This window comes from Cajanus cajan, chromosome 9 (genome assembly GCF_000230855.2).
Source record: "Cajanus cajan strain Asha chromosome 9, NIPB_CcT2T_4, whole genome shotgun sequence".
NCBI lineage: Eukaryota > Viridiplantae > Streptophyta > Magnoliopsida > Fabales > Fabaceae > Cajanus > Cajanus cajan.
In genome coordinates this window covers 28,226,650-28,250,303 of record NC_138525.1, presented here as the reverse complement: position 1 = coordinate 28,250,303, position 23,654 = coordinate 28,226,650, and the positions used below count along the sequence as shown (strand labels likewise).

General features: G+C 28.3%; 1 protein-coding gene across 2 annotated transcripts; it reads left to right on the top strand.

Moving 5' to 3' along the window:
• The first annotated feature begins 13,897 nt into the window (after positions 1–13,897).
• On the top strand, positions 13,898–18,886 carry LOC109792180 (uncharacterized). Of its 2 annotated transcripts, XR_014429423.1 has the most exons (4): positions 13,898–16,022; positions 16,550–16,610; positions 16,778–17,277; positions 18,056–18,886. XR_014429423.1 is itself a non-coding variant. In XM_083063065.1 (2 exons), exon 1 carries the CDS (start codon positions 14,376–14,378, stop codon positions 16,008–16,010), a length of 1,635 nt encoding a protein of 544 aa, XP_082919191.1. In that variant the 5' UTR covers positions 13,898–14,375; the 3' UTR covers positions 16,011–16,022; positions 16,550–16,770. The 2 variants fall into 2 exon arrangements, 1 of the variants encoding a protein (XP_082919191.1); XM_083063065.1 differs by lacking the exons at positions 16,778–17,277; positions 18,056–18,886 and having other exon boundaries at positions 16,550–16,770.
• Positions 18,887–23,654: the final 4,768 nt, after the last annotated feature.

Sequence of the window (23,654 nt, the reverse complement as noted above, 5' to 3'; positions counted from 1 at the left end):
AGATCTATCGGCATACTTCAATTTCAATAAATAAATAAAAATTATTACAAATATTTATTTATAATTGTATATTACTATTAAATTTATTTTCATATCATTTTTAAAAATATTTTTGATAAATTTAATATATAATAAATTTATACTTTGAACTACTTAAACTTATATATATATATATATATATATATATATATATATATAGTTCATCTAATATATATCTTTAATATCATATTTGCATGTTAAATTTTATAATACATAAATTAGGTATTTTTAAATAATTAATGTCATTTAATTTTTTTTCTTTTGGATTTCAAATGTTAATTAATGTGATTATTTTATCTTAAATATAACATACATATAAAGGTCACTTCATTTTTATGTTGCATGGACACGGTATGTGATTGCCGTGTCCCCGAGTTTAACACTATTAAAGAGCGAACACATTGTGGATGCCGCTCGGACACGTCGTGGATGTAGCTCGAACACATCTTGGACTTGGACGCACCTCGGATACTTCGACAGATTGTGTCCACACAAATTAGACACGTCCCCATTACGGACACCTACAAAATTGACATGTCTTCATCTACAAAACTAAAACTAACTTGTTTCCATCGTAGACAGCTGCAAATGAACACGTCTTCATCTTGATGTACTATTAGATATGTGGATTCAAGATTGATTTTTAAAAAAATAATAAATCTCAATAAAAACAAAAATAAAGAAGTGATTATTTGAGAGTTTTTTAAAACAAAAGAATAATAAATCTCAATAAAAGTATAAATAAAAAAAGGAGAATTTGAATTTTAAAAAAAAAAAGAAAAATCTCGATAAAAATAAAAACAATGAAGGGAGGATTCGAGATTTAAAAAGAAAAATTATGAACATGATGTCTCTTAATAAGTTTTTTTGAGACCTAGTAGGTTATTGTTATATTAATATATAATATTTTTGTCATGTTATTTATATTAAAATAAACATCAAAAGGGAACCACCTCCGACGTGATTCACCACCGAACAACACTACCCGACTCACTAATCTTGTCTTGCTCCCATATCAAGTATGATCATAGCAGTTCCAAACCACAAGGGAAAACATAGGGTAAGCTAGGGATACAAAATCATTGTCATACAACTTGCAACATAAACAACTTCAAATGAACATCATTTATTACATCATAGCAAGTCTCATCATACAACTCAAGGCACTCAAACAATGTGTATAACTAGGCAACTTTATCATAGATAGAATACAACCACTACAAGAAAAACGTAAATTTCTGACGAAATTTTTTTGACGGATATGGATCCGTCAGAAATTTTCGACGGATTTATATTTCTGTCGGAAATTTCTGACAGAACTTTTCGTCAGAAATTTCTGACGGAAATATAAATCCGTCGAAAATTTCCGAAGGAAAATTCTGGCGGAAATTTCTGACGGAAAAATAATTCTGTCGGAAATTTCATTAGAAATTTCCGACGAAATTTTCCGTCGGAAATCTTATTTTTAATTATTATTTTTAATTTTTATTTTTAATTTCTTTTTTTAATTTCTTTTTTTAATTTCTTTTTTTAATTTCTTATTTTTAATTTCTTACATATATTTGTAGTATTAAAAATTTTATATATCTTTTAAAGGTATAAATATATATTATAATTATTTATTACAAGTTTTTTATATCTACGATTAGTATTAAAGATAAAAATAAATTAGGTCATTCTATATTTTATTATAATTTACTTGGTTTGAACCTAATTTTCTTTAAAAATATATATTTTAAGTATGACTTATTTATCTATCATAAATAATTTTAAATGTTTGGGTAGAACTACAATAATAAAGACTTATTTTATAATAATTTAACACTATTAAAAATATAAAAATAAATATGTTAAATTTATAAAAATAAAGTTTAATTTATTTATGATATAAATATGTTTTTAATATCTAATATATATTTTTAGATGATAATTTATTTTAAAATATATCTTATAATAACAATAATGGAATATAAATCTTATGATTTTTCTTATTTTGATTTGTTTAATCAATGTATACAATTTTACTATTTTTATTTTTTCAATCAACGTATATAATAAATAAAAAACACAAAAGAGAAACATGCATGCTACAAATTTTATTTTATCAAAAAATTATTTGTTTTAATATATTACATTATATATGTGAATATTAAGATATATATATATATATATATATATATATATATATATATATATTATAATTAAATTTTTTTTAAAAATTAATTCATTATTAAGAAATTTTTTTTATCACATGAGAATTAATTTCCTTCAAAAATTTGACAGATATCAAATAAATAAACATTTTTTCTGAATCTATTATTAGAATATAATTTTATTTTTTTAAAATATATTAGTTTTTTTAGATAAAAAATTATGTATATGTCAAATAGTAGTGAGGACAAGTGCCTCACTATTCCAAACGTGCAGCTGTCCATGTATATATATATATATATATATATATATATATATATATATATATATATATATATATAATATAGGGGGTTATAATTATACCGGTGTAACTTTTACTAAGTATTATGTCGCTCTATAACTTTGTATTAAATGTAAATTTTATAAATCCAACCGTTAAATTGAAAGTTCATATCACTTTATACGTGTATATCAAATTTTGTTAAAATTGAACAATAACTGGAAGATAATCCAAGAGTTCATATTTTAGTGTATTTTGAAATGAATATATTACATCAATTTTGTTTTATAAGAATGAAGTATCAAATCATCTTGGATTAATATAAAGTTTTGTATATATAATCTATAAGAGATATGAACTTTCAATCTAACAGTTGGATTTACCAAATTCACATTTAATATAAAGATATTGAGCGGTGTAATACTTTGTAAAAGTCACATTTAATATATATATATATATATATATATATATATATATATATATATATATATATATATAGACACACACACACAAACACGCGCGCGCACACACACACACACACACACACACATATATATATATATATAATTACAATGGTATAAATTTTACTAAGTATTACACCGCTCAATAACTTTATATTAAATGTGAATTTTGTAAATTCAACTGTTAAATTGAAAATCTTTTACTCTTAAATCATATATACAAAATGTTATATTAATCGAAGATGATTTTTTATAAAACAAAATTAAATCTGTCGAAAAATTTATATTTTCGATGAGAAAATTTTTGTAGGAAAAACTATATTATTGATAGAATATTTCAGACAAATTATATTTGTCGAAAATGTAAGAACTGGTTTTAAATTTGATATGAAAATATTATGATATAATTAGATAAGATTTTAAGTTAGTATTTTATTAATGGTTGATAATTAAAAAATAAAACATGGATAAATACATTTTTTGAATTTTATATGTTTGATTTAAGATAACTTACAAAATAACTCTTGGTAAAGTTATTCTGCTCAATAACTCATGATGTGTGTTGAATTTCATCGATCCAATTAATTGTTAAATTAAAAGTTATTAAATTTTACTAATAATTAATATAAAAAATTAATTAGTTTTGGAATAAATTATTTACTAATTAATAATATAATTGAAACATTAATTATTTTAAATTATTTAACTAAAATCTTATTGACAATTTACTATATGATCTTAATATTTTTGTATAACTAATATCTGGTTTTAAATTTTATATGAAAATATCATATATAATTAGATAAAATTTTAAGTTAGTATTTTATTAATAGTTGATAATTAGAAGAAAAAAAATAAGGATAAATACATTTTTTGAATTTTATATGTTTGATTTAAGGTAAATAAATATGTTAAATTAATTAATAATTTATTTAAAATATTAAAATTTAATTTATAAGTATGTAATAAATAAATATTTATAATTTTATAAATTATATTATCATTATAAATTATAAAATTAAATAATTTAAATTATAATTTTAAATAAAAATAAGTAGATGTTAATTATAAAAGTAAGTACATATAAATAAAGAATAATTAAATATATTATTATTATTATTATTATTCGTAATATAAAATTATTATATATTATTATTATAGTACAAATATAAGATTGTATATTTGAGGATGACTTAAATGAATTAATTTGTACATGTTATACTGACAACATACATAGACATTTCGGTAGCTTACTCATCAGAACTTCACAGTTAAGCGTGCTTGACCTGGAGTAGAATTGAGATGGGTGACCTTTTGGGAAGTCTCCCAGAAATTGCACAAGTAAGGATAAAACATGCTAAACAGTGAAATATTGTGAAATAGAACCCTTCAGAGGCCAAATATGAGAGTTGTTACATTAATAAATTTATTAAAATTAAAAAAAAATTACAATTTCCGACGGATTTTTCCGTCAGAAATTTTGACAGCAATTTCCGATGGATTTTTCCATCAAAAATTTGTGACGGAATTTTTTGACAGATATTTCAATCGGAATTTTTTGACGGAATTTTCTGTTGGAAAATTCCATCGGAAAATTATTTTTGACGGATTTTTTTTTTCCGACGCTACTTTTTCCGACGGATTAAAATCCGTTGGAAATCTGTCGAAAAAAGAAAAATCCTTCGGAAATTTGCTTATTTCCGTCAGAAATTTCTGTCGAAAATCAGCATTTTCCTTGTAGTGAACATAAAGTCATTGGACAATATCACACTCACAACTTTCATCAGATGACAACTACATCTTTACACCTTCAATTTAACCATTTTCAGTATGCACAGATACACATCATTAGACAACATGTACAATTATATCATCAATACATTATAAACAACATAAAACAACACAAACACACATTAGACTATCATCCACCTCAACACCTTCAATAGAACGACATAATCTACAAACACATAAATCAATTGATACATCGTCATGCATATCAACTATAGAGATCTACTACTATTGAGGTGAGTAGTTTAAGTGACTTGACTCTACCAAATCACAACAACTGATATGAAACCAGAAACAACAGTTGATACTATGGTCAGGAAACATTGGTTGACACTAAGGCCAGAAACAACGACTAACACAAGGCTAGAAACAACGGTTAGCATTAGCTAGATTGATTTCTTAGGTTTCACCACTTAAACAAGAAAGTATCGTATTATGTTAGGATATAACAGTTTGGTTATGGGCCTACCACAACATTAGTCTGCAACACTAAGCCACCTATGGGATTAGCCCACCGACTACCCTCTAAATACCACAACCCTCCGATACTAGGTTAAAGACTAAGTCTTCAACTAGATACTTTACTCGATTGGTCACTTGTAATCAGTATAGCTCGGCCTGACCCTTATATTGTGGCTGCTTCATACACGTATGCCTTGACCTTGCCCACACACGGTTTACCACGTAGAACCTAGAGGAGACAACTAAAAATAACATACCCATTCAGAAGCCAACTCACGTATTGAAGGGTGCAACACAACTTATATCCACACAATGGGATATTAAGGTTCATAAACATCTTTAACTCTCCTCTAGTTTCTACGTATCATAACTAAGATATGTATCTAACTCACATATTTATAACTTATCAACTTAACAACTTATTCATCTTTCAGCATTTAACTTAACAGCTTTAACAACATGCAAAGTCCAGCTTTCAACTTCACATCATGTCAACTTAAACAACATAACCAACACATATCCTTAAAACATTCACATCTTGAGAAAACAACATCATACATCAACTTAAGCATCTAGAATGACTTACAACTTTACAACTTTCAACTTTAACAATTGTCAGTATCCATCTCACAACTATAGGGCAATTTAAAACATCAAAGTAATAAAAAAAACTCAACATCAAATTAGCTTTACAACTTTAAGCACATCAATAGAAATGGCATCTTGACAATCAAGTGAAAATAGCCAAATAATTTAACAACTAAATAACTTAAGGCAAAACCTACAACATGTATAGTAGTTTAGCATATCAACTTCAATCACAACTTAAACAACTTTAAACATCCTCATACATCATAATCCATATAAAAAATTCATCATAAAATAGCTTGGGACACCATGTATTACCATATGCTATAAAGGAATTAGCACATATCATTTTCAACGTGAAATCAACAATTAGCAAACCAATGCTCATTATCATTTTAAATACACAAAGATAGCACAACAATGCTAATTATCATCACCCTACATCACAAAACATGCAATAAACACAAGTATTTTGTTCATGTTCACCAAATTCACCTATCATACAACATGATCAACATGCAACTTATCCAAAAATCATTTATTCTACACTGACAACCTTCACATAAAATGACGTATAGGGAGTTATACTACTCCTATCATGCTTATATTTATCTCGTATGAAAGACAAGAAGATTTTCTACAACTTTCATGAAGAACTAAGGTTCTAATTCCCTCATCTACCATGTTAAAAAAGGTAAAAACTACAACAATTTACCTAAATCCTTATAGCTTGACCCTTGCTCACTAAAAAGGTCATAACTGAAGTTCTAAACCTCTTTTTTAGGTGATTCCAATGCCATTGGAAAGGTAACATCCAAGCCTACAACTTTCATGCAGACCCCAAGACCAAATTCGGTCATCAATCCTCGTCACTGCAATGCTCAATTTATCACTCCAACTTTGGCTTTCTGCTAGTTTCATTTTCCTTCAGGCTGTAGCGCCCAACTTGCAGTCACTTTCAGTTGCCATTCCCTACCCAAACATCTCAAAACTTTGTTAATAAGATCTTCATTAGGAAGAACTTTTCCTAGAGATGCAAGATGATTAATTATATGTGCAAATCTCTTTTGCATGTCTTGTATACTTTCATTTTGATTCATTCTAAATAATTCATATTCATGAGTGAGAGTGTTTATCCTAGATCTTTTCACATCATTAGTGCCTTCATGTATTACTTCAAGTGTATCCCACATTTCTTTAGCAATTTTACAATTTGAAATTCTAAAATATTCATCAATTCCTAAAGCAGAAGTAATTATATTTTTGGCTTTCAAATTGTATTGAACTTTTCTTCTATCATCATTACTCCATTGATCTTTGGGTAAATCTTTCATTTCATGGCCTACTACAATAGTGGGAATGAAAGGACCATTTTCAATAGAATTCCATATGTTTAAATCTATGGCTTCTATAAAAATTTGCATCCTAGATTTCCAATAATGATACCCTTCCCCATTGAATATAGGAGGTCTATTAATAGAGTTTCCTTCAGGAAATAACAAATTTGATGAGGCCATTTCAATTCTTGAAGCTTTTAAGCCTTATACAAGAACTCTGCTCTTGATACCACTTGTTAGTCAAGTAGCCTCAATTAACTTAAGAGGGGGGGGGGGTGAATTAAGTTTACTAAATTTCCTCTTATAAAAAACTTTTCCAATTACTTCTTTATCAATTTATTTCCTTTGACAAATTTGCATGTAAAGAATGATGATGAAGAACAACTCAAACACAATTAAATAACAAATAAATAAAAGTGTAGGGAAGAAGAATTGCAAAGTTGATTTTATACTGGTTCGGCCAATCCTGCCTACATCCAGTCCTCAAGTCTCCCACTTGAGAATTCCACTACTCTTGTAAACCTTACAAGAAAATGAATCCTCCAACACCTCGGAACTCCCTTTCCTTGTGTTGAGATTCAAACACCAACAAAGAGAAAAACCCTTTCTCCTTTACAGATCCAATGATTTATTAAGTAATACAGAATGACTCTCTTAAAGAGTGGATATTACACTTTCATGATCTTTGATGAACTCTTTAGAGATTTTGCAAATGATTTTGGCCAAGTGATTTTTAAAGATTATTTTCACAATAAAGTTCGTCACCTTTCTCTGAAAAATTATAGGTATTTATAGACAATTGTATCTTGAGTTATGTCTTTTCATGAAGAGTTGTAACTCTCTATAATTTTTCAGAAAATAGGCTCTGGTAATCGATTACAAGACTTGGTAATTGATTACAACGGTTTAAGTTCAAAATGTTTGAAACGTTGTATAGTTCAAATTCGAATTTTGAAAATTTCTCTTCTGGTAATCGATTACAGTCAGTGGTAATCGATTACCAGAGAGCATTTTAACATTTTGAAAGGTTTTCTTTCTCTGGTAATCGATTACAGCAAGTGGTAATCGATTACCAGAAACATGTCACTTGTTTTGGCTTATGAAACCTAAGATATAAAGAGCTTCTATTTTCCAGTTAAAAATATTTTTGTTTAATCTTTTGAATACTCTTTTTGCTTTCTTTTCAAACAACTTATTCTTATATTCAAAAGTATTAAGTTTAGGTTTTCTTGAAATTCTTATTTTAATGGCCAAGTCAAATTTGCAAATTCTAAAAGTTCATTTTACATACTAAGCTAAGCAGTCAAGACTTATCTAGTTATTACTTGAGATCTTGCTTCTTGATCAGCTTGCTTTAACTTGACCTTTATTTTCTTCAATGCTTTGGCATCATCAAAACTTTGTGCATATTTTCTTCCACATTCTCCCCTTTTTGATGATGACAATTCACTGTAAAGGGAAAGAAAATAAAACAATATATTTCGATCACTCCCCTTTAAACTCCCCCTTAGTAAAGCATTGAATGAAGTTCCTTTTATTTTATAAAAGGAGTTGTACTTATGTTTTGAAAAAAATTGTAGAGATCAATGTTTATATTTTTAAAACATAAGTGTCAAGTTTTTATTTTTGTTAAAATATTTTAGACAAACTTAGCCCACAGAATGTTAGAAAGAAAATAAACATTTTCTTTTCCTTTGCAGTCTTATCTCTCCCCCTTTGGCAACATCAAAAAGTCAAGTAGAGGATTAAGATAAGTGTTGTATTTTTCCTTTTGTGATCCTTATCCTTACTCTCCCCCTTTGGCAACATCAAAAAGAATATAATAACAAAATAATCCAAAGGTAAAGATCAAGCCAAATTGAAGTCCAAGGAAAAATTTAACTCGCCCATCATGGACATTTCAAAGTCACTTTGCATATCATTAGAAAACTCTTTGCACAAGTGATCATTTGTACTTTCAAAAATAAATCATCAACATAAATTTGCACTTTAAGAATATCATTCATTTTTCTTTTGATAAATTAATGCTATATCAACCTTTCCTTTTGTAAATTGTTTTTCCAAATGAAATTTACTAATTCTTTCATACCATGCCCTAGGAGCATGTTTTAATCCATATATAACCTTTTTCAACTTAAAGACATGGTTTGGAAATTATAAGATTTCAAATCTAGATGGTTGTTCAACAAATATTTCTTCTTAAATAAAACAATTTAGAAATGCACTTTTGACATCCATTTTATATAGTTTTAAATTCATTATAGATGCATAGGCTATTAACATTTTAATGGTTTCTAGTCTTGCTACAAGTTCATATGTTTCTTCATAATTTATGCCTTCTTCTTGATTATATCTCTTAGCAACTAGTCTAGCTTTGGCATCATCAAAACTTTGTGCATATTTTCTTCCACAGATTTCTACTGGATCAGTTCCTCCCAAGGCTACCAAGCCCAACCTAGAGCTGCAACGTTGGATCTCGGCCTCCTTGTTTTCTCTCACAACTACAACACTGGTTCAATACTCTAGCGCTGGTTTAACGCTCCAATGCTAGTTTAGTGCTCTAGCGTTGAATGTAGAGCTTTCTGCACTTTCATGGCTTTCAACTTTCATTTTTCACCTATAATCCATCAATTTTACCCCTAAATATGATCTACCTTCATAATCTCTACTCATTTTGTTCATACAACCCAGAAAACCCAAAAATTTCAACATGCATGCATCAAGATTTCAAAGAATCATCTTATTCTTCAAACAACTCAAAACTCCATTCTTCCAACTCAAAACCTCTCAAATTCATCCCCATTCAGCCAACGCATCAAACCACATACAACTCATTGCTACACTCAACATTAAATCAACAAAGTTTTTAGCTTCCTTTACCTCGGAAGGGAAGAAAATTCGACTTCGTGCTATCCGAGGAAGAAGAGAACAAGGATGAGAATTTGACTTTGGAGCTTTGAAGCTTTCTTGCACTCCTAAAGTTCAACAACCTTTGAGAACCCAAAAATGAAAGAGTTTAGAGGGAGGAAGGAGTAGAATGAAGAAAAGAGAGGGAGAAATCTCGAGTCTTACAAGGTGTTTTGTTGTTACAAACTTAACTTCATTTTTTTTATTTTAAAAACGATGCAACAAATTAAAATAAAATATTAATTTTTTCAAGATCTAGACACAAATCACAATGATTGATTTTTTAAGTTTGATTTATTTGATTATAAAATATTTTTACAACACAATTTTTGGTAATTTTTTTTTTTAAATTACAATCATATTTTATAAATTTGACACCATAGATAACAACAATCGATTTTTTTATCTTTGAAAACTTTTTTAATTCATAAATAGAGATATTTAGTTTTTTAATTTAAAAAATATAAAATTTTATTTTTACCGTTAAATTGACATCTATTAGTCATTGTTAAATTTTAACATTTACTCATATTTAAGTGATGTTATTTAGTAACATAATATTTAGAAATTAAAAAAAATTAAAAATATATGTAAATAAGATTTTTATTGATAAAATAAATATCAAGTAGTTGTAAAAATAAATATAAATGAATTTTTTGCATATTATTTTTTAAATTTGTATCCATATTTATCACGTTGTTAAATATTATGCCACTTAAGTTATGACATATCACTAAATAATATCAAAATTTAATAATCAATAAACATCAAATTAATAATAAGATCAAATTTTCATATTTTTAAAGATCAATGAACATCAAATTAATGGTAAGATAAAAATTTCATATTTTTAAAATAAGATACCTATATTTACAAATAGAATTAAAATTGCATATCGACAAAAAATAAAAAAACTAGTAATATAATTTAGCCTAAATATTTCACAATTATTTTATTATATAACTTAATAAAATATTTTTTTCATTAATTTCAATTTCTTCAAGATATATTATATCTATTTATTTATGAAGTGGACACCACGGATAAATGTCTAATTATAATTTTATGTTAGAATTATTCTATATTAGTTGTTATTGTAACATCCCAAATTTTTCTACTAATACTACAAATTATTATTATTTATTTTTGTATTTATGAAGATTATTTCCTTATAATTATTTTGATTAATTAAATGAGTTTGATTGAATTTTTAAAGGTTTTTAATAATAATCATTTATGAAAATTATTTTGTATAATATTATTAATTATGATAATTTTGTTATAATTATTATTTGAAGAAAATCATGTTTTAAATTGTATTGATATTTTATTTTGATATATATATATATATATACGTTATTTATTTATTTATTTATTAATCAGTAATTTGGATTTTCATAGCTCTGGAACGGGCCGTTCCACTTTGGGAACGGGCCGTTCCAAATCAAGCATTCGTGGGTAAAATTTTAAGCCAGAACGGGCCGTTCCACTTTAGGAACTGGCCGTTCCGGATGTGATTTTAAAAGAACAAAATTTGACTCAGAACGGGGCGTTCCACATTGAAACGGGCTGTTCCAGAAACCCCAGAACGGGCCGTTCTGGTTTTGGAACGGGCCGTTCTGGGAGAGGCTTTTGTACCTATTTCGTGTGCCCAGAACGGGCCGTTCCGGATTCGGAACGGGCCGTTCTGGCCACGGCCTGATGCCTATAAATAGAGCGTTTTGCACTCTCTAAAACTCATTTTTTCATTTTCCAATATTTTTCCTCCTTCCTCTCTGAAGGCGAAGGGAAACCTAGAGGGGGCGACCAAACAAGATTCGGCTTCTGCTTATCGAGGTAAGGGGGGAGTAAGAAATCTTGCTCTGGGTGTGGGATTGTATGCTGGGTAGTGGAATTGGCCCCCAATCCTGTGTTTGTTGTATTTTTTGTATGTCTATGTATGAGGGGTTTTTCCCAACTGTATGAATTGAGATTTCTATGGGTTCCTATAGGAAACCCTAAGAGAATGTATTGATAATTGTAAGAGGCAAATTTTAAATGTTTTCTGTTTTACCTTCTGAGTTTTCTGTTGTGTTTCTTGATATTTGTTGAGTGTAAGTATGTGCTTAATTTTGAAAATAAATATGTTTTGATATGATTTAAAGTGCTCTATGGGTTCCTGCGGGAAACCCTATGAGAAATAGGAAAAATATGAATATTTTATGTTTTAATTTCTGATTATTCTGTTATATTCCTTGTTTGATGTGATGTTAAAATATGTATTTAATTTTATAAATAAACGAGTTTTAATATAAATTAAAGTGCTCTATGAGGCTTTGTGAACATGATGAGAAAATGTGATAATGTGATATGATGATCTAATGTGAAATGTGATTGAGACATGAGATATGAAACGTGATAATGAAATATGATGATGAAATGTGATGACGAATGTGATGATGTGATATGACCATGAGAAATGATAATGTGATATGAGAATGCATAGAGTCTTGATTGACATGCATCATTTGCATAAGTGTTTTAAGGGTACGATATGGAATACACCGCCAGAGAAGGCCCCCTAGTGTAAAAGCTTTGGGGATTAGTCCTTGGGGATAACTCGGTTTGGAAGTCCCAATCTCGCCCATTGTGTGCATGGGATGTATTTTGCGCGGCTTAACTATCCCGACGAGACTCTGGTAGTATATCCTTCTAGTGAGAGTGCGCAGAGGGTGTGACCCGGCATGTACTCCTAGACTACTCTTCGTGTATTGCTAGCGGCAATATGCCATGTGATGTTTTACTAGCGCCACATGCATGATAATATGTAGTCCGTGTCCATACATGTGCATTTTCAATGTTATATAATAAATTGATATTTTTATGTCTTGGATGAGTAAGATGTAATATTGTGTTAACATGTCTATGCTATATCTGTATTGTTTGTGTTTGGCTATCCGGTGTGTATTTCTACACTGTGAGCCAGAGTGAGATGTTTCTCACTCCCTTTTCTCGTGTTGTTTTGTTTTGACTGTTATACAGGTGATCATCAGCGTGAGGCTGAGGATGTTGATGATGAAGCTTAGGCTTCTATGTTGGGTTTTGCTCTGATAGGACATGTGACATCGGGACATAGATATGATTAGCGTTAAGATGTTTTTATTAAATTATTTTGGAAAATTCAGTTTTATTTCTTTGTAATTTTACCGACATGTTATTTGTATTAAGTTTATGAATATGAACTCTTTACCCTTACGTGGTTGGAAATTTAATTTTTAATGATGAAATATTTTATTTTTTTATAATTACTGTATATGTATGTTGGGGTAGAGGGTGTCATAGTTATTATTTAATTATAACATGACCTAAATTCCAATGAAATTAATTCATCAATTATTGTAATATATTCTTTTAATTAATTAACTTAAATTATTTAAATGAATATTATCTATTTTCATGATTTATTCTTTTAATCTAAAAGGTTAAATTTATGGTTTCGTGAATTTCTTTTCTTTAATAATATAATTTATTTTAAGAAAAATTGAATTATTTCTAATTTAATTTCTCAAATTAGAATAATTTTAATTTTATTAAAAATATATCTTTTTATTAATTTAAAATATGAAACTTATCTTATTGAATTAATTTACACGAAAAATATAAAACTTAAAGACTATAAACATAGTAAAAATTGTAAAAAAAATAAGTTAAATGTGTAATTAATATTTTTTTAAAATGTAATATTATATTATTTTATAGTATCTTATTAGACTCATTTTCACTCTTTGTTTTATATGTTTATGACTTTTCTTTTTCTTTTTCATTTAATAAATATGTATATAACTCTTTTTTACAAGATCAATTTTTGTAGAGATATATATTAGTACCTTTAACAACTAATGGTTGACATTTTATTGTTTGTTCTAATCAAAGTTAAATGCAATAGCTTTTATGTAAGTTTAAATAGACAAAGTTTATGTTTTAAGTCAATAATAAAAGAATTAAAATGTGTTTCAAAAATGGAAAATGATAAAAATGATAATTGATACAGAAGGATCAAATTTATTTAAATTTTAAAAATAAATATTTTGAAAAATAGAATCTTAAAAATAAAACAAAATAAGAAAAGACAATTATTTTTAATTGTATCCATATTTTGACATAGTGACCCAACACAACAATTCCTTTTTTTCCTTCTAAAATCATTCAGCGCGGTCGGAACCCTTAAACCATACTTATCTTTGGAGAACAATGTCATTACAAAGATTCAGGTTTTCTCCCTTTCTCTCTATCTCTCTCTTTCCAAAGTTTCTTCTAATTACAGCAAAATTTCTCATTTTGTTTTTGTACTACTTTTTGATGCAGTAACAGATTTGAGTAGCAATGTCTTTGTTAATATTAAGATCAAGGTTTTTACCCTTCATCTCTATTTTTCCAAGGTTTCTTCCTTCTTATCAAAATGCAAACCTCCATTCCCAATCTAAGCCTCTCAGTTGCGATGATGCCGTTGCCTCATTCAATCGTATGCTCGATATGCATCCTTCGCCACCCATCTTCCATTTTGGCCACATTTTGGGATCCCTTGTCAAGATGAAGCATTACCCAACTGCCATTTCCCTCTCTAAACAATTGGAATTCAAAGCAATTACACCAAACCTTGTTACTTTGAGCATCCTCATCAATTGCTTCTGCCACCTCGGTCACATCAATTTTGCCTTTTCTGTGTTTGCCAAGATTCTCAAAATGGGATATAAGCCAGATGCAATAACCCTCACAACACTCATCAAAGGTTTATGTCTTTATGGTCAGCTTAGGAAAGCACTACACTTTCATGATGACGCTTTAGCTCAAGGATTTCAGTTGAACCATGTTAGTTATGGGACTTTGATCAATGGTCTATGTAAATTAGGAGAAACAAAGGCCGCCATACAGTTGCTCAAAAGGATTGAAGGGCATTCAATTAAACCTAATGTGGTAATGTATAGCACAATCATTGACAGCTTATGCAAAAATAAACTTGTTGCTAATGCCTGTAATTTGTATTCTGAAATGCTTGTCAAAAAGATTTCTCCCGATGTTGTCACTTTCAATAGTTTAATGTATGGCTTTTGCATTATCGGTCATTTCAAAGAAGCAATTGCTTTGTTAAATGATATGAAATTAAAAAACATCAACCCAGATATTTATACCTTCAACATATTGGTTGATGCGTCATGTAAGGAAGGAAAGATAAAAGAAGCTAAAATTGTGATAGCTTCGATGGTAAAAGCAGGTGTGGAACCTAATGTTATTACTTATAGTACATTAATGGAGGGATACTGCATGGTTAATGAAGTGAGAAAAGCAAAGCATGTATTCAACACTATGTCCCAAATAGGAGTGGCACCTGATGTTTATAGCTACAATATCATGATTGATGGATTATGTAAGAAGAAAATGGTAGATGAAGCCATCAATCTTTTTGAAGACATGCAACGCGAAAATATGATTCCTGATACAATAACTTATAGTTCACTTATTGATGGTCTGTGCAAATCGGGAAGGATAGCTGATGTTTGGAATCTTGTTGATGAGATGCATGATAGAGGTCAACCTGCCAATATAATTACCTACAGTTCCTTATTGGATGCTTTATGCAAAAATGGTCATCTAGACAGAGCAATTTCATTATTCAAGAAAATGATTAGTTGGAGAATTCAGCCAGATAAGTACACATACACCATACTTATTGATGGACTGTGCAAAGGTGGAAGACTTGAGAAAGCACAAGAAGCTTTTCAGTATCTTTTGATTAAAGGCCATCATCTGAATGTCGTGACATATAATGCTATGATCAATGGACTTTGTAAAGTGGGGTTATTTGATGAAGCATTGGCATTGCAGTCAAAAATGGAAGAGAAAGGTTGCATCCCTGATGCTATAACTTTTGAAATAATTATTTATGCTCTATTTGAAAAAGACGAGAATGATAAGGCTGAGAAATTGCTTCGAGAAATGATTGCTAGAGGCTTATTGTAAGAGTTAAACTTGGTGAGATGCTTTCTTGTTACTAATAAATAACTCATTGAAAGCAAAAAGTAGTCTATCATTCATTATAACTCATTGAAAGCAAAAAGTAGTCAATCATTCATTCTCTTTATTCGTATTTACTATCCCTTAGCTACTTTCAATTGTTTATATATGCAATTGTGTTCCAATGAATCAGCTTCTTTAATCTACTGATGGTCATTATGTTAACTATTTTCAATCCAATTCTGACTAATATGTGTTTCATCTTGGGTTTAGGGTGAAATTTTTCAGTCAGTTTAATTTCGTCTCTTATTTTACTAGGATATTTTTCTATCGTTCTGTTGTGTTTTACATTTTTCTCAACGAAATTGTTAAAGCTTTTTAAAGGACCAATTCATTTTTTTTCCACACTCTACCACTGATAGGATGAAAACTAAAGACTCTATTATTTTGACATATCTTATAGAACTACCATTACATTCCTCACAGGGTAGTTAATTTGTCCATGTTAACAATGTGGGGTAAATAATTTATTTCTGTTTATGCAGGAGATAGTTGGATTCTAAGGAGCAGCTGCACTAAGGCAATATCTATAGTAGATGCGGACAGGTTAATTAGCAAAAAGCACTAGTGTTTGTTCTTGTCAATAAAAGCCAGGAGCCTAACATTGAAGATTTGATGGTTAAATTTTGCATATATTCAATAACCAGTAGATTTTTTTCATCCAACAATCAAAATGATTGTATTGAATTTCAGTAAATTTTCCATTTTGCAAGTGATTTTTCATTTCAATTACCATGGAATGCATCATGCCAATTTGTGCTTTAAGCTACCTGGCTTTGTGAATTTGGAGGAAAGGGCTATGATTGAACTACTTGTTGGAGACAAGCTTGTTGTGGCCATGCAAATATCAATCTAGACAGAAACCAGAAGGCTGTGTTTCACTCTGTTCTTCTGTATGGGGAGTGCTTATGACTTATTAGCTCTTTGGTTTTTGTTATTTTCCTGGTTTGTGTAAGCTACCTTTGTTGTTAGGCAATGAAAGGTGCTGATTGCTTTTTCAAAAAACCCGTGGTCTAGGGTCATGAGTCTTCTGGAATTGTAGATGACATAGCATTCAAGTTAAATCTCTTAAGTAGGGACAGGGTGGCTTGAGCCTGGATTCAGTTGTCAAATATTCAATTTTTGCAAAGATGGCTGCTAGAATCTCTGTCACCTGATGGAATCTTTTGGTTTTGCTGCCTCTACATTAAACTACAGTTATCTTGCCAATAAGGTAAAGTTTGTTTTAACTCGAGAGCCATTCTTTTTATACTGTTAAATGTTGCCCGAAGATAACTTATTTGTAAAATGAAAATGAAGTGCATAAATAATGCTGTATATACACTTAGGTTTCATATACACAAACCCTTATTTCTAGCCGTGGTATATACAAGTATACAGTTGAAAAGGCCTTCATTTCTAGAATTACAGTGTAGGTTTAATAAACATTGAGTTCACTATTGTATCAAATTAATATATTATAATAATGCTTGGCCAACTTAAGTCATGCCTCCGCGAGTGTAGATGTTAGCAACTCAACCTATGAGTCCAGACCCAAAAGAGAAACTAAGCGGCCCATGAAATTGCAAGACTGTATCTAATATCATGAGGAGTATCAAATAGGATAATAGCTATATAATTTCTGCATTTCTTTGTTTTATTGCATTTTTTTATTATATTCCTCTGTTACTACACTTTATATTCTTTTTTGTTACAGAATTTTGTGGAAAGCCACATATTGACTCATTGTACTGGTTATATAGTACCAATGATTGGGAATGAATGGACCGAAAAGATAATCAATCCGTAGCCTATTCTAGAATAGTTTTAGATATTTATCAGATCATAGCAGTACCTTATCAATTGGTCTGACCTGCCCTCCCTCCAGCCATTTATTTCATGCTTGTGCAGAAACCCTTTTTGTAGCATAGCTGGCTTCTTCATGAAAACATTGCAAGATACAAATTTAAAATCAAGGCTTTAACGTAAAATATGCTTATTGTTGCTCACAGTTACTTGCATAAAGTTGGATAGATCTTGTATTGCTGCAGAAGCTATAGAGATTGTTGAGACACATCAAAGTACAAGTGGCCAGAATATTTTGATATGAAGATATTTGATTCATTGGAAAGCAATATTGACTATGACTGTCATTTGCAAGGTACCTCGTGTTGAAATTGATGCATTTTGAAAAGGAGAATTTTGATCCTCATTTTTTTCTTTCTACGACCGGTGAATTTTCTCCTGACTTTAGTATCCTAATTTCTATAAATAGGGACAAAATTCTCCGATTATCAAAAATATAAGGACTCAAATCATTATTTTGAAGTATATAAACTATAATTAATTTTGACTCAAAATTGATGAACTTAAAACACATTTTACCTTTTTATTTTTATTTTTATTTTTACCTTAAATAAGTTCACCAACATAATTCAAATTATCAAAATTTAAGATATATAAAAAAGACATAATTGAAATGAGAGATTTTCTTGAGAGTTATCTTAATGTCATCGGTAAAATTAAAAGATATTTTGTATAAATAATATAATATAAAAAAAAAAAAAAAAAAACTAAAACTAAGGTGAAGGCTAGATGTAAAATTTTTCACATTAAAAAATTATTTAAATTCATCTTTAATATATATTTTTGGTGCATTAAGTTTGTTTGTGTATATACCTTAATTCATATAAATACTTATTAAAGCCTCACAAAACTTCTCTTTACAAATCTTAGGCCTATCACCTTCCTAAGTCACGTCCAAGTCACCTAGACCATGTCTTTGTAGTCAACATTGAGCCACCCTTTAATTGGTCCAACGAATCAACAACAAAGGTACTACCAAAGTTGCAAAAACATTGAAAGTGGCCTCCAAAAATCCCAAATAGTGAAGTGCTTTTATTCAATGAATAGAAAATGACCCCCAAAAATTCCTTTTTCACCGGCCACCCTTTATGTGCCTAGCTAGCCTTCAATTGCATTTAAATTGTGTTCCAAATTTCCATTCATCACCTGTTCTAATGACTTCGTCAAACTTGCCCCCACAGTGCCACTAACCCTATTATCACACAATTACACTTCATCACCACATGTATTTCTTGTAATTAATTTAATACTTATTTTTTGTCTTAATTTTTTTCCCTTTAATTCCTTGTATATGAAGATGTGTCTTTTGTATTCTCTATTTCTTTTAATGAGACAAAAATAAATAGCTTTATTATTTAATGAAAAAAATCATACATAATACATTTTCATAAAAAGAAACTAAAAGAAAGATTTTTTTATTATATATATTTACATGAACTAAAAATTATTTAATCAACAATAAAATTTACTATTTTTTAAAACGTACTATAGTTACTATGAAAATTTACTATCTATCCCATTCCTGGTTCTGTAACCTTTTAACTTTGCTGGAATTTTATGATCTCATAGTTGTTATTAGATTTAAATCCTAAATCCTAAATTCTTAAATTTAGGATAAATTTATTTTTATCTTTTAAATTTAAAATTATTATTTTTAGTTCTTGTAATTTTTAAAAATTTTGTTTTAATCTTTCAGGTTACCGATAATATATCTGAAAGTGATAAATTGAAACAATTATAAATTCAATGTAATGTTTTTACTAAAATAAGATTTTTTTTTGAAATTACAGAAATCAAAAAAAATTATTTTTAAATTTGAAAAATAAAAAAAATTATCTTAAATTTAAAAGATTAAAAAGATATTTAAACTTTATTATTAGTATTTTTGTAATATACGTCATGCTATAGATTTTATGTATCGTCACTAAAAAAGAATTAAAAAAATTGTCAAGTAATAATACAAATCTCTTAATGACACAATATTTTTTCCTAAAAACTATAAATACAATACATATTATATATTGTTAAACATTGTAATACATATCTTATTATTATCTCTGTAATATGCATTATGTTACAAATTTTATATATTTTCATTATCAAAAAAAAACTCATATAATGATATGTATCCTATAATGATACAATAATTTTCATTAAAAATTATTTTTACTTACATTATAAATACAATATATAAGTATGTTATAACATGTAATACATAATAAAGACTATATAACATATAATCCATATTATTAAATCTCATTCAAAATTAATATTAAAATTATATATAAGTAAGACCAAAATTAATAAATATATATCAGATAAATTTATATTTACACACTTTTATATTTTATTGTATATAACCTTTCTTTCTTATAAAGTTGAATCGAAATTCAATGTAGAATTAAATCACCATTGGTATTTACAATAAGATTAATACTGAAATAGTAAACTAAGAAATCCAATGCACTTTTCTGTGTTTTTTTATTTTTTCATTTGCTGCATTATACGATTTTCTATTTTTTTTTTCTTAAAAAAAGTTCACCTTTTCTAATTCCTACACGCAAATAGAGTCTGGCGGAACCACTTTTGCACCAACCGTATCATGAAGGAAATAGAGTTAACGTACTCTATCAGGTGGAAACTCATATGAGTTAATGGCCACAGGTCAAACACCCACTTTCTTTCCATATTAATTATTTCTTCACACAACCAAAAATTCAACAAACCTTGAATTAATGCTCCACAAATAATATATTTAAATTATTTCGAGTTGAAATTAAAATATTTTTATAAATATTTTTCTCTTTAATTATTTATATATATTTCAAAGACAAAACCATTAACGAAGGTTAAAACAAGCAGTATTTTAGATATTATGATCATAACAAGTACCAACGATTAAAATTGAAGTCTTTAGTTTGAAGTTTCTTCTAATCACTATTTTGTAGAATATGAAAATTATGATAATGACCATTTGGGTTATGGCACAGTGAAGCTCAAATCAAACGTTATATGTCAGAAGTGATGTCGTTATAGCATCATCCAGTGCAAATGGTAGAAAGTATTTATTATTTACACGTGAAATATAGTATACTTCTTTTTCTATCAATTTATTTAAGTTAAAATTTTATTTTAGTCTCTTATAATAATTATTAGTTTCAATTTAGTCTCACTTTTATTTTTGGTTTCAATTTTGGTTTCAAATAAATTAATTGGTTTTAATTTAGTCCCTAATAAATTAATTGGTTTCAATTTGGGACTTCCGTCCAAATTATTTAAACGGAATTAACTTTTGGCCACGTGGATACTACATAGATGCATACGTGGATGCCAAATTTTGTGAAACCGTCTGGAACTATAACGGCCCGTTCTGAAACCAGAACGGGCCGTTCTGGATACACTCATGGTGTGTTAATTTTGCACCTGAAACGGGTCGTTTTAGATGCAAAATTAACACACCACCAGTACATCAGAACGGGCCATTCTGGGCCCGTTCCAAAATTGAGAGTAGAATATTTATTAATTTATTAAAAAATATAATAATTTTGAAAAATATTTTTTTATAGTAAAAATTTCAAAATTACTTATTTTTATAAAATACAATTGTCTTATAAATAGAGTAATAACTTTTTCTTTTTCTCTTTCTGTCTGAAGAAATATTTAAGTATCACTTTATAATTTTTTTTGCAACTTATTTAAAATTAGAGAAATAAAATGATAAAAATTAATAGGATAAACATAATAAAATAAAATATAAAAAAATATTAATATATTTACTATATTAGATATAACAACATAATTAAAATATAATTAATAATATATATTTTATAAAATTATTAATATTTTATATATAAAAAAAAGAATGAAAAAAGTTTTAGTGGGGACAAGTGCCCCCACTATAATTAACTTAGATCTGTCCCTGCATATGGTTGTGTGGTGAAATGTTAGTCATGTGTATCCTCTTCTTTTACTTCAGGTTCTACCATGTCATTTCATCTTTTACTGTATAGTGTCAATTTGGTAGTAAGTGGTTTACTCCAGTTTGAAATGAAATAAAATCTGTTACCATTGTCTTTAGTGATACATTGCATTGTCCTAAATAATACACTGTATAGCCTAACTGTTTAGCAATTGAAGTTATTAATTTCCATTGAAATTATTACTAAATTCAGTGTTTGAAATACTTTGTACCTTGGGTTTTTTTCCTTCCATGATTCACAACCGTAAATTATAATCATTGATCGTTTATGTTCAGCAGTGTAGAACCAGAACGGTCCGTTCTGGTTGCACTTTTAGTGTGTTATATTTGCACCTGGAACGGGTCGTTCCAAATGCAAATTTAACACACCAAAAGTGCAACCAGAACGACTCGTTCTGATTTCAGAACGGGCCGTTATGGGTCTAGGTGTTTTCAAAAAAAATTGTCATCCACGTGGCATCCACCTATGCATCTACGTGGCATCCACGTGGCCAAAAGTTAACTCCGTTTAAATAATTTGGACGGAAGTCCCAAATTGAAACCAATTAATTTATTTGGAACCAAATTGAAACCAATTAATTTATTTGGGACCAAATTGAAACCAAAAATAAAAGTGGGACTAAATTAAAACAAACAATTATTATAAGGGACCAAAATAAGTTTTTAGCCATAAAATTAATAAAGAATATTGGTTTAATTACATTTTTTATCCATCAAGTATTACAATTGTGCAGTTTTGATCCCCAAAATTTTAATTGGGTAATTTTAGTCCTTAAAGAATTGCAATTGCGGGATTTTGGTCCTTCAATTTTTAATTGAACAATTTTAGTCCCTCGAATATCATAATAGTACGATTTTAGTTTCTCCCATTAAAAATTAATAATTTTAATATATATATATATATATAATGTTTTAAAATTAAACAATTATTTATCTATTCAAATTAACGTATATTATAATTTTCGATATTATATCAATAATATTATTAATATATTTATAGATAAACTAATAATTTAATAATAAATATAGTAAAAATATTATTAATATTTATTTATCAGTAATATTAAAATACTAATAATATATAAATTTTTATTTATTTAATAATAATAAATATATATCATTTGATACATTAAAAAAATATAATATACGTTAATTTAAATAAGTAAACAATTATATAGTTTTAAAACATTATATATATATATATATATATATATATATATATTAAAATTTTAAAATTATTAAATTTTTAATGAGAAAGACTAAAATTGCACAATTATGATATTTGATAGATTAAAATTGTTCAATTAAAAATTGTGAGACTAAAATTACACAATTGTAATCTTTTAAAGACTGAAATTACTCAATTAAAATCTTAGGGGTCAAAATTGCATAATTATAATACTTGAGCGATCAAAAACACAATTAAGCCAAGAATATTTTATTCTCAGTTTTGGAACGGGCCGTTCTGAATCCAGAATGGCCCGTTCTGCTGCACTGGTGGTGTGTTAATTTTTGCATCTGGAACGGCCCGTTTCAGTTGCAAAATTAACACACCAAAAGTGAACCCAGAATAGCCCGTTCTAGTTTCAGAACGGGCCGTTTCTGGGTCCAGTTATTTTCAAAAAAAATTGTCATCCACATGACATCCACGTATGCATCTACGTAGCATCCACGTGGCCAAAAGTTAACTCTATTTAAATAATTTGGACAGAAGTCCTGTAACGACCCGGCTGGTCACTACACACACACCACTGTACACCGGAAAT